Source organism: Polyodon spathula, chromosome 4 (genome assembly GCF_017654505.1).
Source record: "Polyodon spathula isolate WHYD16114869_AA chromosome 4, ASM1765450v1, whole genome shotgun sequence".
Lineage (NCBI taxonomy): Eukaryota > Metazoa > Chordata > Actinopteri > Acipenseriformes > Polyodontidae > Polyodon > Polyodon spathula.
The window spans coordinates 44,445,601-44,463,454 of NC_054537.1; the positions used below are offsets into that span (position 1 = coordinate 44,445,601).

The following is a 17,854-nucleotide window of genomic DNA, read 5'->3' on the forward strand; positions in this document are numbered from 1 at the left end:
CTACCTGAACCCGACACTTATTGTTGGGTCCTGTCGGGCTCCGGTCGGGTAGCAAGGCTCTAATGAGGTAGGTGTATTAAAGTGTTGCGACGGTGGGAACCAAAGAAGTACAGAAGCTTGATTAAAATTGCCATGCATGCCATAAATCTAAGTATAATGCATAATACATATTTTTTCACTGTGCAAAACACCCAGTAAACAGCTTATCTGGAGCGCTGGCTACAGTAATACAACTTTTTATCGTCTTATTCTTAGCTCTACTAAATGTAATAGAGTATTTTAATTTAGTGTGGGTTGTACTTTGATTAGCAACACAGAACATAAGTTATAATGAAGGGTAGCCTATTTATTCTCATAGTGGTTTTGTTTCAACAAGTTTACAGTTTTCAAGTGAAGAAATATTTTTTGTACAACCTCTAGCTGTGTAATAATCATTTGTATCAACTTTGGAAGCGTATTTGTGCAATGTCCTGTAAACTCTAGACATAAATCCAGAAACACGCATCTTAGTATTAAATTACATTTTTAATGGTTTTCCTGTATGTTTTTGTGCCAAGTGCCAAAAATAAATAATTCAATAAAGATGGTGTATTTGTACAGGGTCCTCCAGGGTGCCCATTCAGTCTGATGTGGCAACGTTGTCTGCTGGGGAAGTGGGACGTCTACAGAATATAAAGTTCATTTTCAGTGCATTCAAAATAAAATCTCCCTGATACTAATGGCAGAATGTCCTAAAGTTCTGGTAAATGTCTGTCAACGCTTTCATCATGCCAAGCTGTCTCACTGATTCAGAAATACATGATTAATAAAAAAGCAGTCTCAATTATCTCTGATATTAGGGAATACCTTTTCTTTGGCCTCCAACAATGCATGATTTCTGCATGTCAACACAAGGCATTTCAACGCAGTTTTCTAGACGACCACTCTGACCACAAGTGCAAACTTTATAGCAGCCAACCTCCCCTTTAGATAATGGAACCTGAATAAGGGCTTCTTGGTGGACAAGGAATTCTGAGGCTTCTCCCATTTTACAACCTACACAATTTAAAAAAGATAGAAAGTGAGACATAAGCAATTGCTCAATCTAAATGTGCATTTCAGAGGATTTGCAGGATTCCCGCTCTCTTCATTTTAAGTCCTACATACTTAGCGCTAGCAATGTAACGACAGTTCCCTCCATTTTTCCAATTTAAAAGATATTTTTATACTGCTAGTACATTATTCACATACAATGATCACACTAAATAAGTACAGTACTTCAAGAGACTTTAGTTGCTATTTCACTTACCATTACAAATAAAGACCATAAATACAGCTTTAAAAATGTTGTTTGTTTTAATCATGTTCAATACCACACCCCCATAGCCAGACTGCTCTTCCAAACAGAGATGCTGGAGTCTGGGTCTGGGGGCCTTTTTTTTGGTCAGTTGTAATATGAGGACTTTAAAGGGGCAATGAACCGTGGAGAGTTGCAATCGGTTCACATTTGGTAGCAGCGTGTGGGGGCGCCCCTAGAGGCCCAGACATGGATATAGATTTAAGAGAATTGATCGATAAGATCAATAAAAACACTGCTGGCTCCCAAGTGGTGCATCCAGTAAAGGCGCTCTGCGTGAGTGCTGCAGCTGCAAGCCAGTCAGGCATTGCCGAGGGAGGTCCCATGTCCCAGCAGTGTGGACACTGGGCCGGAATGACCAGACCTCCCTCAGCTTAACCTAGCTCCCAGCTCGCAGCACAGCCAGGCAGTCGCTTGCCTGGTCCCTTGCTCCACTCCCCCTTGAATCCCAAACGTCGCTGCACAAGAGGCAGACGTCACTTGAGTTCCCCCTGCTGGCTGATCTGCTCCCCTTGCATATTGTTTCGCTCCACCTGTTATCCCAGAAGTCGCTGCACAGGTCCATAGTCGCACACCTCTGCCTGCCAGTCCTGGCTCCCGGTCATCGGCCTGCGCTGTGGTCACCCTGGATAAGTCACCCTCAAGCCCGCCCATGGAAGAGGGTGAAAATTGATATTTGTGGACTTGAGTGTGGGTGGTCGTTTAAGGATGAAGGGAGATGGCCGTTAAATGTCCGGTGTCTTGTAAAGACATAGGGGAGGATGTGTGAGCAGGGAGAGGGTTAATTTCCTCCCTACTAGAAGAAAAAAAAACAAGGGCGGGTGCACATTTGGGTTTGTTTAAGGGTTTAATTAATGATATTTGTGTTAATTGTTTTACTGTTAATTATCCCCTGCACCTGGCTATCATTGTAAATTAAAGCCAGGTGCTGGGTATTTAAGAAAGACAGCCAGTTTGTTCAGGGCTGCTGATGTGTTTAGAGCCCAGTTGTTGGTGAATTCAACCGTAACTAAAGATAGTGTGTAAAAAAAGCCATTTTTATGTGTATGTATTTTGGTATTACAGGTAAACCGCTTAGCTGTGCTGTTTTAGTTAGGTTCCTGTTTATGCGTAGTTAGTACTCTTGTAGAGCTAGGTGTTTGTTATTTTGTGTTTTGTCTAAAATAAAAATAGCACGCAAGCGCTTTAAACTGCAATTCTATGTGTCTGGGTCTGTTTTTAAAGGGGCAATGAACCGTGGAGGGTTGCAATCGGTTCACATATGATACAGCTTTTTATACTGCTTGGATTGTAGGATTTCTGGAATGTATCATCATAACGGTATTTCAGGTAAGTAGAGGGCAAGCTGCTGTAGTATAACTTATGTGGAATGTAATAAACAGTGTGTTTTTTTGTTTTAAGTTTTTATTGATTAAATATAAAGAACGGCGCGAGCAGCGCTTTTTCATACCCCAGTACTGCCTCTCGTGTCTATCGCCAGCCAGCTTGCCACAGTACACTATGCACACTTCAATTAATATTGAAAATTGTGACTTGTCCCTTACTGTAATAATCACAGCATTTTGTAAAGCAAACCATGTATTGTGACACACTATTGAAACAGCCTCCAGTCATAATCAATTAACTCAAGTTTTACATTTTGGTTAGTATAGTCACAGATATTACAACTTATTGTTTATGTATAAGTCAGTGTAATTATTACTTGAGTTTAATGAGATCTGTAAATACAATATTTTCTGTTATATCAGTTCCAGGTGACCATTTATCAAGATATCAGAATATTGTGATTTATTGTAAAATCTATTTTATCGCTGTATGTGTCATGTTATTTGTTTGTTTTTGAATAAATAATTTTTTGAGATCATGACATTATTATTTTGACAAATTACTGAAACGTTTTAGTAAAAACATTTTATTTATTGATATTTTAAAGATATCAGAACAGAGATTTTCAGTTCCTATGTATTTGTGTAGTTTGGGATCGATCTAGCCCAGAATTTTGGCCTGTATTGGAATTTGACCAAGGAGCAGGGTTCTGTAACTCCTCATCTTCAAGAGTATAATCATGAAGACAAAGGAACATTAAAGCAAATCCGGAATAATGTTCTTCAAAAGCACCAATCAGGGGTAGGATATTAGAACATTTCCAAGGCACTGAATATCCCCCGGAGCACAGTGAAGTCCATTGTTAAGAAATGGAGAGAATATGGCATAACTGTGAATCTGTCTAGAGCAGGCCGTCCTCAAAAACTGAGTACCCGGGCGAGAAGGGCACTAGCCAGGGAGGCCACCAAGAGGCCTATGGCAACTTTAAAGGAGTTACAGTCTTCCATGGCTGAGCTGGGAGACACTGTACATACAGCAACAATAGCCCAGGTGCTTCACAAAACTGGCCTTTATGGGTGAGAGGCAAAAAGAAAACCATTGTTGGGAAAAAAAAAAAAAATTCCCATCAAATCTTGGCTAGAGTTTGCCAGAAAGCATGTGGGCGACTCTGAGACCAAGTGGAAGAAGATTCTATGGTCTAACGAGACAAAAATAGAGCTTTTTGGCCTCAAAGCTAAGCGCTATGTTTGGCACAAGCCTATTACCACACATTATACTGAGAACACCATCCCTACCGTGAAGCATGGTGGTGGCAGCATCATGCTATGATCCTTCTCTGCATCAGGGCCTGGAAAGCTGGTGAAGATAGAGGGAAAAATGGATGCAGCAAAGTACAGAGAAATCCTGGAGGAAAACCTGCTGAAGTCTGCAAGAGACCTAGGACTTGGAAGAAGATTCATCTTCCAGCAGGACAATGACCGCAACCATACAGCCAAAGCCACACTGCAGTGGCTTAAAAACAAAAGGTTAATGTCCTGGAGTAGCCCAGTCAAAGCCTGGACCTCAATCCAATTGAGAATATGTGGAAAGAGTTGAAAATTGCTGTTCACCAAAGGTGCCTCTACCAAATATTGACTCAAGGGGGTGAACACTTATGCAATCAATTATTTTCTGTTTTGTATTTGCAATTAATTTACAACAATTTGTAGATTTTATTTTTCACTTTGACATTATGGTCTTTTTTGTGTTGATCAGTGGCAAAAACTCCTAATTAAATCCACGTTGTAACACAATAAAATGTGAAAAAGTCCAAGGCGGGGGGGGCACTGTACCTCTAATCAAGTTGAGAGTGCTTTCTCAAGCACTCTTTGCTGTGGGGTCAGGCCCACAAGCAGAGATGGGTCTGTCGTAGAAAGACTGCAAAAGAAAGGTACACTTTCAACTTGATTGGAGGTAGCCACCAAACATTTATACACATTATAAGTCATTCAATCTAATTAACAGATAAAGATAAAAACCTGATATTAACTTACTTAATATGTTTCTATAGAACCTGTTATGGTTTAAACATTTAGGATACTCAATTGACATTGTGAGTGTGAGATCTACACTCAGTGAAATTATGAGTATAGTTGTTGCTAATAGCATGGTGTCGAAATGAAGTCCCCTCCTACAGTAAACTAGCTCCTAACACCACGCTGGGAAGCTGATTGAGTTCTGGCTCAGATCAAGCTGTGCACCCTACCGAACCAGCAACACTACTTCAATTAAAAACATTAAATAAAAACAATATTGTCCCAACATGTCACCTTGCACACAGATGAATGTGAGGCAGTCCTGACCAGTTTGGCACCCTTTCCTGTTCACTTCACACAGCTGATTACTTGGGCAGGGGTTGGGATTACAAGGGTGAATCACCTCCTCCAAAATGTCTCCCAGTGAACTTGGGCCTGTAAAAATCATTATTGTATCTTAATGATGAACAAACAAGACAGCCTTATTGAATAGAAAAAAGTACCCTAAGTATCTGAACAATTCTCACCCAAGATGCAAGTGAGAAAATGTCATAAAAAGTGGGTAATCTGTGCATATCCGTTTTTTTTTTTTTTTTTTTTAAACAGCAGGAAATACTTTTTCTCCCCCCTGCAATTTACGGTTGTTGGCCATGCAGAAGATGACTCTTGCAAAGATATTTATGATTTTATTTGAGGGCCATTAAGAATTCAAATTTCTAGAAAAAAAGTTTAGTTCTGTTCTATTATTTATTAAACAGAACTAACTGCTAAAACTAGTAGCACAACCTTTTTCTTGGTAAAATTATAATTGCACATCATTTTCTCTTCACATTAAAGTCAGACAGCCTTCTAGGTCACTTCTCAATAAGCACAAGAGTTTCTGCAGCCACAGAACCAGCCAACACAACCAGTCGTGTCACCTGAGGCCCAGTGTGTTTAATGACAGCAGTCTCTACTCTTACTTACTGAGGTAGCTTTCCAGAGGAATACAGTATTCAGCATCATCAGTAGGGGACAAGAAGTCACAAATGGTTTCAGCACTTGTTCCCTCTGAAAATTTACTGTGGTCTCCGCAATGTTTGAGTATGTCCACGCAGTCTGATCTGTAAAAACACAACGAGTGGTACTGCATTACACTGTGTGCCCTCTATCTTTGAGAAACTACAACACAACAATATTTCAGTTTCATGAATGCACACTCACAGGTCTATTGCAATAATTTCCTCTTGGCCTGTAATGTGAACAGTACCACCAACATTTTAAATGTAAACACAATTTTTCTACATTGATCCGCTCAAGTATGTTTTATGGAAGAACTCATTTAATTTATTATTTTATAGCAGTACTAATTTAAAAAATGTAACTTTAGTTTTGACTTAAGAATACCATTGCTTAAAAGCTGAATGCAGAAGCTTGTGTCCCAGGTAGCTTTGGTGAGTGACAGTCACATACATAGTTATTTTACTGTATAAACACCCAAGATTTAAAGTTGTTTTTTTTTTTTAAGGGATCTATGTAAGCACAAGAGACCAAAGGATTGTTGAGCCAAATTGCTAACGCCCATCTTTTTCTGGATGGAAAAACCCCACCAATTACTATCCTTAAATACAATCACTTAACAGCTCTTAAATTAAATACAGCTGTGTATTTCTGGTTTATTGTGCTTTTTCTGTTTCTCAAACATTTTAATGACTGTGTTAAAGATCTTTGAGAAAAGTCAAATTTCTTAAAAGTGGACCGTTTGGTTTTGCTGTTGCCTGTAGGACAAAAGGATGGGTCATGTGTTGAGTGCATCAATTTTAACTAAAATAGTCATTAAGTTCTTTCAAGAACCCTGAATGGTCCTAGACCTAGACAAAAACGCATTTACCTAACTTTGCTTGGCAGGTGCTGTTTTATTCACCCTCAAGTATTGACTGGGTTGGTGAAACCAGCAGTTAAAGTTCACTTATTTGGTATACATTTCAATTTCAGATGTAATCTGAATCTTAACTTCATTCACTTTGGGTTCCTGAGCAGAAAATCCAACTCGGCCGTGGATCCCAGATTCCTGCCGCTTTTTTTTTTTTTTTTTTTTTTTTTTTTTTTACTTCTCCTCACTTTCATCTCTGATGAATGCAACAACGTGCACTTTGATAAATATTCAATTTTCACGGTTTGCAAGGCATTCAAGTTATAAGGACATTAAGAACTGAAGAATGAAATAATAAAGTCAAAACGTAGCAGTTTCTTTTTAGTTTACATCCCACATCCAGATCCCATATCCATTCAGAAGTGACAAGTTTTTATTTTATGTGCAGTATTTGAAGATGTAAAAATGTTGATCCCTACGGCTTCTCCAGGTAACTGCATTCTAAATAAATAAATGCGTATTATTATTATTATTATTATTATTATTATTATTATTAATAATATTATAATAATAATAATAATAATAATAATAATAATAATTCACAGGGCGCAAGCTGGGGGTGTAAGGATTGGACAGAAGACAGCGGTAAGTAGGACAGAGTGCCGGCTAAAAAGGATCAGACCTAGGATAGAAGGTCGGGCGAGGCCCACTCTAGTAGCAGACCAGCGAAGCTGGACATGGAAGCTAGGATAGAAGGTGGTCACTGACTGAGGGTGGCGATGCCGACACATCCCAGGGGCAGGGGACCCAGCAACCGAAACTGGATAGAAAGATGGTCACTGACTGAGGGCGGCGATGCCGACACAACCCAGGGGCGAAGGACCCAGCAACCGAAGACAGGATACAGAAATTGGTCACTGGCTGAGGGCGGCGATGCCGACACGACCCAAGGGCAAAGGACCCAGCAACCGAAGACAGGATACAGAAAGTGGTCACTGACTGAGGGCGACGATGCGGACACAACCCAGGGGCAAAGGATCCAGCAACCAAAAACACATACAAGGGTTATGACTCGGGGAGCCGCCCCTCGGGAGGAAGACGGTCCCAGAAGACCGGGACACGAAAGGAGACAGGAGAGCGAGAGGTACCCAGCATCTGAGACTTCTGTAAATGGGCGCTCGTTAGACTCCCAATTGGCAGAGACTTCATGCTGCCTGGAACCTGAAATAAAAACAACGTATAGATGTTAGTGTGGGACTCGAGCACAGAGTAGCCATGTTGAGGAACAGTATGGAACAGAGCCTTGAGTGAGGCAAGATAAGCACAGGAGCTGCAAAAGGACAGAGTGTGGCCGGGGGTCCGCTCTGACTCACATGGTGAGAACCCCTCTGAAGGTAAAGGGAGGCTGATGCCTAGCCCTGAGGTTGGGGAAGTGAGACTCACTTGCCCCCCCAAAAGGATGGACCCCCAGCTCCTCACGAAATCTCCTACACCATGAGACAAACAAAAGACAGCACATGCCAGCGCATAACAAACAAAAGACTAGAAGGACAAACGGGACAAATAGGAGGATGGTTAGTAATTTAGTAGGATGTGACTATGTGTATACCTGCTGCTCAGTTGAGAGGGAAAAACACCTTGAGGCTGATTAGGGGAAAACCTCTAGTGGCCCCGGAAGACAGGTAACCCCCACTCTGGGCATGCTAGCAATTTTAAAAGGAGCAGCAACTATATCAGAGAAGGATGAATGAATGTAGGAATCCACTGCAGAGGAGGACCAGTTCCCCCACATTCGTGATCAGGCTGGGTGGAGAGGTGGGAGGCCTGTTCGGAGGTGAGGGTGGAGTGAGGCCTGCTCTGGAGGAGAGGGTGGAGTCAAGGAGGGAGGCCTGCTCAGAGGAGAGGGTGGAGTTGAGAAGGGAGGCATGCTCTGGAGGCAAGGGTGGAGAGGAGGGAGGCCTGCTTTGGAGGCGAGGGTGGAGAGGAGGGAGGCCTGCTCAGAGGCGAGGGGGAGGAAAGGAGGGAGGTCTGCTCGGAGGCGAGGGTGGAGGAGAGGAGGGACGCCTGCTCTGGAGGCGAGGGGGAGGAAAGGAGGGAGGTCTGCTCGGAGGCGAGGGAGAAGAGAGGAGGGAGGCATGCTCTGTAGGAGAGGTTGGAGTCGAGCAGGGAGGCCTGCTTGGATGAGGGTGGAGTCAAGGAGGGAGGCCTGCTCTAGAATCCCTAGCATGGACGATGAGAGTTAGGATCCGGTTTTGATTGAAGGGCTAAGATTATTCAATTCTGGGCGCAGAAAGTTGAAGACACTGAGCAGGCTATAGAATAGGAGCTCTTGAACAAGGGGCAAGGGCTGCAGACATGTAATGATGAGCAGATTAAAGGAGGTTACTGAGAGTTGGATTCAGTCAAATAGCATCTGGAGAAGCTGAGGATTCTGGATGGGGGTTGTGGAAGCAGATGGGACCAGCTGAATGAACTTGGATACCGAAAGTAGAGGCAGAAGGAGAGATGGAACTGAGGGCCGAGGTGGCAGTTGAACTGAACGAACATATGAATCGGCTACTGGGGAAGCGCGGCGCCTTTGCGCCCCATATTCTAGAAACAAGGGCAGAGAGATGAGATGCTGCCTTTCTGTGTGTTAGTTAATACAGGATTGATCAAAGGTTTGCTACTGCAAATGGAAAAGGTAAACTCACATTCAGAGATTTGGGTTTCGCAACGCCAATTATTCTCTTAATAGTGGAACTCCTTAGCTCATAATCAAGACAGATTTCCAGTCTCGTACCATGTTTCAAACCAAGTATTAATGCTGTAACATTTGAGAGGATGAGCGGAGATATGAATAGGATTGCTGAGGAAGTGCCCTGTATTTTGATTAGATGGGGATTAGCATTAGCCTTGATTTTGGGAATGCTGCCACAATCTGCGTATTGGAGGAAGGCTGGAGCATTGGAGGCTCTGGAGAAGTGCAGTTGCAGATTTAAACAGTAAACTAGAGCAACTTTTGCATGCTGCAGTAGTGAGCAGATCTGAAGAGGGAGTGGAGATCTGCTGTAGTGAGGAGCGATTAACAGTAGAGGGCAGGATCTGCTGAACAGAGCAGTGGTATGAAGAAGAAAACAATGGAGTGCTGTCAGTAGTGTGCAGAGGCCCAGCTGTAGAGAGCAGCAATCTGCTGAAGCAATCTGCAATAGAGAATGGAGGACTACCATCGGTAGAGTGCGGTGGTGTGCTGCAGAGAGTAGGGATCTGCTGATTGCAGTAGATATTGGTCTTTCAGTGTTAAGGCAGATTTAGATGGAGCCAGAGATGGGGCTGCTTTTGGGAGAGATAAAGAATGCAGAGATCTGAGACTGCTGTAGAACCCGAGAGGATGAAGAATGTGTTGCTCCAAGGCGTCTGCAGAACCTATTGATTGGTCGGGAGCAGTTTATGAGAGTATTGTCTATTGGGGATAAGAGGACATTGACTGGAACATTGATAATCTTAGGACATGGTTCCGTGACTGACTGGCGGCTCATGTTGTTGAAATGATGACTTTGAAAGTTGAATAAGGTGCCTTGATGAAGCTGGTCAGATTGGAGGAGCAGGGCCAGATGAGGAAACATGAATCTGAGAACAGGAATAAGTCACAGGAATGGATGCCTGATGCAGGGAAGCTGGAAGTTACTGTGATGGTAGATACTGAGCATCTCAAAAACAGCTGAGTAAGGTTGCTTCATGACTAGGTCCTTGAAGAGGGGAAGAGTTGAAATTGGAGAATGTCAGTTGCTATAAAAGGTTGAGGAGGAGTGGGACTCCTAAGAATCCCTCGGAGCGACAACAAACTGCAGGAATGTATAGCAAAACTGGAGTGTGCGAGCTTCACAGTGAAAGCCAACCAGCTTAAAGACTGTATAGAATTTGTGGTGTTATACTGCCATCTAGCGGTTATGATTGGAATTAACCATTGGCTAGAGTGAAGCTGGGTAGAATATATTTGGTTATTTTGATTAAAATCCAGTGTAGAACAACAATTGTGTATTCTTTTAGATTTTAATATCTTCATTACATGTTTTAGGACAGTTAGTCGTGTATATAAATACGTTAACACAGTATTTAGATGGCACAATTTTGCGAGTTGAACGAGCTCACAGATTGTGAAAGCGCAGCAGCAGCAAGCGAGAAGATTGCAGTACTGAGGCACGGAGCTCGTCGTGTCGGATGAAGCTGCCTGGTCACCATGGCGACTTACCACTCCCCGGTTGCTGTGGTAGCCATGGACTAAGAGGTGCCGGTGGAAAAGTTGCAGAACAGCAGTGTTGTTCGAGCATGTTGTGACCAGTCGAAAACACAAGCCGCCAAAGGTTGAAATGGACAGGAATGTTGATGTCTTGTTGAAGGAGCTTTGGAGGTTTTAGTGGAGGGCCAGCCTGTCTAATAAAGACGCAGACAAGTTGAGTAATGAAGCTGCAGTTTGGATGGTGCTGTTGCTGGGCTGGAAGCTGGATGGAGCAGGACAGACTAATGCTGGAGCTCCTGCAGCCGAATAGAGGAGTTGAATGATGAGAAGAAGCACCGGAGCAGATAGGTAAATAATTGATATTATCTTGTGAGCGCTAAGCAGAGAATTGACCTCCAGTGAAAGGCAACAAAGTATAGATTATCGGTGAAGCACGAAAAGATGGCGTCTGAGCGTTTGCTACAAAAACAAAACATCAGATAGCGAAGGTGCAAGTGATCAGGGCTTAAATAGAGAAAAGGTACTAATTGACAAGAAATTGGAAGCCCCCTGCTGCACGCCCCCCGAACTACGCTGCAGACATTTATTATTATTATTATTATTAAAAATCTAAAAGCACTTAAAGGAAACTTAAGATACTTTAAAGATTTTTATGGTTTGGTAAACAGTAGCTGAAAAAAAAAGAAAATTTAATTTGGGATAAATTGTCGATTTTGTTTATTTTGTTGATGGAGTCGGATACATTATATTGCGCACTATGTATATATATATATTATATATATATATATATATATATATATATATATATATATATATATATACTATATATATATATATATATAGTAATACAGCAGGGAGGGGGTTAATATCCTCCCTGCAGAAAACATGTGCTTACGCACATTTTGTTAATTGTTTTATTATTAATTATCCCCTGCACCGGGTAGCTATTGTTAAATTAAACCCAGGTGCAGGGTATTTATAGAGAGCAGCCAGTCTGTTCGGGGCTGCTGTGAGTGAAGAGCCCGGTTGCGGCAAGGCAACTGTAAAGTGTCGTGGTGCCGAAAGGGTACGTAGGCGTGGATGTATACGTCTTTTTGTTAACCGGTAAACAGGTTAGCTGTCCGGTCTGTGTAGTTAGGTTCCGGTGTGTATTAGTTATTGCTCAAGAAAGAGCTAGGTGTTTGTTTTGTTTATTTCGTTTGTATTTTGTTTCTATTTGGGTGTATTAAAAATAGCGCATAAGCGCTTTAAACTCCATTTCTTGTGTCCACTCAATTTCCCATTTGCTTGTGTCCCTGACTCAAGGGGCAATATAAGACGTGTGAGTGGCGGGATCTTTTACTAAGATATAATAGATATATATATATAAATATCTATATAGCGAATAATATATATATATATATATCATAAAACAGCAAATAAAAGCAGGTAATACTTATTTTTGCAAAACTCTGTTTGTGTATTTATTTATTTAAATGTTCGCCTACGGTTTAACTTGGGTGCACATGTGCACCTAAGAAAAATAAGTTAGCATTGTAAACATAGCCAGTATTAAATCAAGTGGATGTGTATGACAGTGTGTATTAATGTGTATTAATCAGTTTACCTAAAATTTAATACCAAATAATATCGGAAGAAATCTCAATCCTAATAAAGCTTATGCTGAACAATTCTGACACGTGCTTAATCGTTGCAAACGTACTTGCAGATAACGCTTCCCCGAGACTTGCTGTGACAGGGTTTGATTTGAAGAGAGCAAGCTACAGCCTTCCACATTTCCGGACGACATTTTCTGATGTCCAAGACAGGAATGTTCATGAAGGGCATCCTGATGCTTCCCTTTTCCCAGAGTTTCATATCGTTCATGGCTCCCTGGTCTGACTGGGCATTGCAGCTCCGGAATAGGTCTGTTGGTCTTCAAACGACCAAGAGAGATCAAGGAATATGATTTATAGCTGAATTCACTTATCAACCATCTTTAAAAAAACAAGTGAGTTATACCATATCATTAACTGTAAGTTTGTAAGATTTAAGCAGTTACAATATCACATTCAAATTGGCAGCACAAAGCAAAGCTGGACATCTTTTAAAGGAAACGTTTTTGTTTCTCTATTGTAGTAATGTATTTTTTGGGATGTACATAACCATGTTGCTGTGATCTGGTCCAAATGAACCAGCCACTATTTCCTGTAATGTACCTCTATAGTTATAGTCTAAATCTGTTTTTTGTGTCGACACTGGTGATCACCATACTAGCTAGCAATGTATTTGCTTTTTATTAGGCTCGGTTTCACAGCAATGTTTTTCTTAGTAGGGCTGGTAAAGTTTATTTGAACAAAGACTCCGAGTGACAGGTCTACTGCATAGGCATACAGAAACTTTAATTTTAAAGAAACCCTGCAGTGTTATGATAACAACAATAAGAGAAATCTGGAAATGAAAAGAAAGTATGTTCAAGCAGCAGTAACTGCATTTTCTAAATAGCAATGACTATGGGTATTTTTCAATAACATTACAAAATAAATACGAATTCACCAAATATTTGCACTTCTTTGAAATGTATTGATTACTTTGACTACACAGATTATGTACACAGAAATAAACGTTGAAAGATTCTTAGGTTTCTTGGCTAAAGATAAACCTGCTTGTTGATTCTCTTATTCAGACATGGCTGAGCCAGATTATAATGTATTGGCAAGGTTTGAGATGTCTGTTTACGGGAAAAAATAGAGGTAGCACGCTATGATAGTAACGCTATTATTCCTGAAATAAATCCACCTGTACTTTTTTTATTTTAACATGGGTTTACAACAAACTTCAAAGTACCATGCCAGTGGGTGTCATTTATTTCAGATATTCAATATTTCAGATAGCACACATAATAAACTGTTATATGAATTAAACATGAATTGCATTAAAAGGATGTTTACACATTTTTAGAAGGATATTAGAGAAAAGTTCCTGTTTTAATAACCTAATTGTGGCCACCCAGTTTTCGACTGATCTCTGAGGATTGTTAAATGTAATTATCTGTAAAATGTTTCCCTTAAGATTCCCTTGTAACACAAATGTGATGCCACTGTGCAAACGCTTTGCCAATATGCTACTGGTACTACTAATTCCATTGAAGTTTTTGTTGAGTGACGTTCTATTAATATGTGTTTTATGCAGTTGTCTCTTCATTCAACAATGCGACCAGCAGTATTAATAGCCTCACTGTAACATGACATTCAAGTTAAAACTAAATATCTGGAAAAATATTCTTAACTCCAAACCAATAAAAAAAGGCTATTGTTATTATAAAAGGAGTAGCTTTGTGTTTAAAATCCAACAGTGGGACTCAATGCTTAGATTTTAAGACCACAAGCTATGGCTTTACTGATTAAGCTATAAATATCTATGATAGTCTGGAGGTGTGTATATTGACTTTATACTGTATTTGTAATTTATCTATATATATATATAAAAGTTTACAGTATAAACAGATGAACCTCTTTTGAGATTGCTCACTGTTGTGAAATTCTTGAGACTGTACTTTGACAATCGGGGGAAGTACTGATATAGTTCTGTGCACTTTACATTGTTGGCATATATTTACATTTTTGAAGAACAAGTTTCATTGGCCCTTGCATTATTTGTTCAGAAGTATTTCTTAACACAAGCACTTCTTGACACAAGCTCTGCAACGTAATTGCAGGAGATAGGATGATGATTCTTCAGTTTGTCCCTATTTACTCATTTTGACCCATGGAACGATGCTAATCAAATCAAAGTGGCACTCCTAACGCCTCCAGGCGTTCAACAGTAGGTAACACTCATTTCTAAAACCTAGAAAAGTATAGTACGATGACGGTTTGATATTAAAAAAAATCTGTGCTGGTATAAAGATGAACAACAATGGATAACAAAACCTTATCATGATTATTTAATTAAGTACCCCTACCAAAACAACCACAAAGTGGAAGTTACATTTTACCTGTTGTTAAAGTTGGTGCAGTAAGCGAGATCTTTGCAACCTAACTGGCATGGCTCCTGTACATCAGCCAGACAGGTCAGTATTGAGACTTCTACAGGTTTGTATTCACAGAGGCTTTCAAACTCCTGCCAACTCTGTGTACTGCCCCAGCTGGTACTATAAAGTTTACCACACAAATCTCTGCCAAAACATAATTACAAGTAATTAGCCTTAAAACACAAATACAATCACAAAAACAATAATTACTCTAAAGACAACTGGAATCCATTTGTGGTATAAATAGTCTGTTTACAGTACGTAGCAATTAGCTTGTAAAACCTAACAAGTGCTGGCTTTACACTGCATGTCAATTATTTGTCTATCAGGTAGTTTATCCTCCAGTACGAAAGGGTAAAAGCTGAAAAGCTTATTGATTTAATATAAGGACAAACCACACAACTGTTTACTGTATCAGATGGCAAACACATTCTGTATGCACCTCTGACAACTGGTTTATGAGCATACAGAGAGTGTTTGTAGAGGATATACAGTGTTTTTTGACTCGCATGTTCTGGCTTTTAAGTATGTGTTTCAGATACTTTTTACTTTTAGCTACACCTAGGTCTTTATCAAAGTTCTATAGACATGCCTGTGTTCTGTACTGTCTTTAGTGCAAGCAACACAACCCCTAATACAGGACAGTCTGAATTATTCGGTATTTATTTGCAGCAATGACTTTGATCATTTAGGAATGGGAGTTTAAAACAAACAACCTGAACGAATACACAGGTCTGGCATAAAGTCGCTTTGGGTGTAATACAAAATGTAAACACAAGAAGACAGCAAACTTGAAAGGTCTGAATAGGCAGTCAAAACAGATGTTAAATATGGCCACCTATTGTTGCTGTTTTTTTTAACTAACCTACAGACAGTTGTATTCGCTTTTGAACAGCAAAGCAATTTGGGCGAGGGGGGTGTGTCCACAGTAGTTACAGGGAAAGGGGATCTTGAACTCTCCAGAAAACACTGCCACAGCGGGTCTTGTGGCAGAGGCTGCTTCTTGCAGCCCTCAATAAGGCCATCAACGATTTCGTTCTCCGTCGTCATGGTCCTCAGAATTGTTTTGCAAGCTGTTTGGCAGGACGTGTCCTCTGCTCTGTCACAACAATACAAACCTGCAAATCGTAAGAAAGAACTTTACATTGGAGAGGTCAGGACAGTACATCTATGAAAGATAAAAAGGCAACAGATTTTACATAAAAAATGAAACGCAACTATTTTTTAACAGTAAGGAAACATTTACATCACTTACTATCGATGGGATTTCTCATGGGGTAAGACCGTGTGTAGTTGTCAACACAGCGAATTAACTCAGGACTGATGGATTCGCAGTAATTTTCAACTGCCTTAATCTGTGAAGGGGTAGGAGAAGAGTCTGTCCGAAAAATAGCTTGGCAGTACTCTCTGCAGTTTGTGTGCCGCCCCGCATAACTGCAGCAGACTGAGCCCACTGGAATGAAAGGGAAGATATCTACATATTACATGGGGAAAAAGATGACACAGCTGAGTTTGTAAGTTGTAAGTCACATTGCTAGGAAGAGAGTGTACACAGTATTATTGGGGACAAACATGGGAAACATAAAGCTATCAGTGCTTTCACATCCTGTATATATGTAAAACTATAACTGCGTGTAGTCTGAATGCCTTTTTGAGAATTAGAAAAAGAAAGTAAGGATTTCATTCATTCTCAAGTTCAGCTGTGACAGCTGTGGACATTTCAGTTAAGCAGAGGTCGCAACCTTGCCCTTCAGGCATGTAATTAAAGCTATCGAGCTCTTCAGGTTAAAACTTAAATATGCCACATTGCAGAACATGTGGGTGTCTCTGTAGTTTCCTTCCAAAAAAAAAACAGATGGTAATGACTTTTAATTTGCATTCTCAAATTTTTTTGGCAAACCGTGTACATTCAGTAAAGGTTCATTTGATTTTAAACTACACAACGTTACATTTTTTAAATATCTAGTGCGAGTACAAAAATGAAAACCTGTTCTCAATCCAACACTTGTTGCAGAGGAAGTATTCTGGGGAAACTAGAACGTTAAGGCATAATAAACATTTAAATCTAACCATATTTACACAGGATGGGAATTGTAGACCAATCTGAAAAAAAAAAAAGTTTCTAGTACTGCTGGGTAAAAATCTTTGAGATTTGTGTATGAGGTGGCTTCTCCAAACTTTAGAAATAAATATTAAAACATATTCAATGTTTACTTTTTTTTTGAAAAAAAAAATACTCAGTGAGAGTAAAAACAACTATTTTTCGACACAGCTGTAAAGAGCAGTCTACAGAAAACAAATGAATATATATATATAATTATTATATATATATATATAATATTCTATATATATAAGATCATATTATATATATATATCGAATTGAATAGCTTACAGAATTCAGAAAGCAGCTTTCAGGTAAATACAAAGCACAACATCACATACCTCGCGGTCCTTTCTGCATACTTTTGAAATATCATTCTTGGAGGATGCCTATGTGTAATGAAAAACAATACATATATATTTTTTCAACAACCTTTTAATAAAAAGACCTCCCGGGTACATGTCGAACATAGATAAGTCTTTTAATTGATTATACATTGTCGTACAGCACTGCAGATTACCAATTTGCATAGATAAATGTAACTGTTTTGACTTATCATATGTCACCATACAGCACTACAGCTTACCAATTTGCATCAAGTTTAAGTCTTTTGATTGATCATAACGTCATCGTACGTCACTACCGCTTACCAATTTGCATTCACGTCGACATTCAACAGCAATGGTGAGTTCACAACATCCAAGTCCAACCCAACCCTCAGATTTTTTGGGTGCACCTGCATAACAAAAAAAAAAAAAAAAAAAAAAAAGATCTATTTATAATATTATTAATGATGTGCTATGAACTATATTATGAATAGTGCTGGGACAAATATCTGAATATTCGAGCAAAGATTTCTTGACATGTATTCGAAGGTAAAAATCTAGTGCAGAGTTCAAATTTCAGCTGTTCTATTTCATATTGTTCAGTATTTAACATATTCTGCAAAAAAGCATTTTTGGAGGCGCCTGGGATTTTTTTCAAATCATTACA

At 39.9% G+C, this 17,854-nt stretch overlaps 1 protein-coding gene across 1 annotated transcript in view; it reads right to left on the bottom strand.

The window, feature by feature from the left end:
• LOC121314570 (reversion-inducing cysteine-rich protein with Kazal motifs-like) overlaps positions 1 to 17,595 on the bottom strand; it is a 43,093-nt gene extending 25,498 nt beyond the window's left edge. Inside the window, exons 1-9 of the mRNA XM_041247984.1 lie at positions 17,512 to 17,595; positions 17,203 to 17,250; positions 16,016 to 16,213; positions 15,626 to 15,878; positions 14,725 to 14,904; positions 12,451 to 12,663; positions 5,644 to 5,780; positions 4,972 to 5,112; positions 847 to 1,035 (exon numbers count right to left, since the gene is read on the bottom strand). Coding sequence (XP_041103918.1) covers positions 847 to 1,035; positions 4,972 to 5,112; positions 5,644 to 5,780; positions 12,451 to 12,663; positions 14,725 to 14,904; positions 15,626 to 15,878; positions 16,016 to 16,213; positions 17,203 to 17,221 — 1,330 coding nt within the window. The 5' untranslated portion in view covers positions 17,222 to 17,250; positions 17,512 to 17,595. The remainder of the gene's footprint in view (positions 1 to 846; positions 1,036 to 4,971; positions 5,113 to 5,643; positions 5,781 to 12,450; positions 12,664 to 14,724; positions 14,905 to 15,625; positions 15,879 to 16,015; positions 16,214 to 17,202; positions 17,251 to 17,511) is intronic.
• Between the last annotated feature and the right edge of the window lie 259 nt (positions 17,596 to 17,854).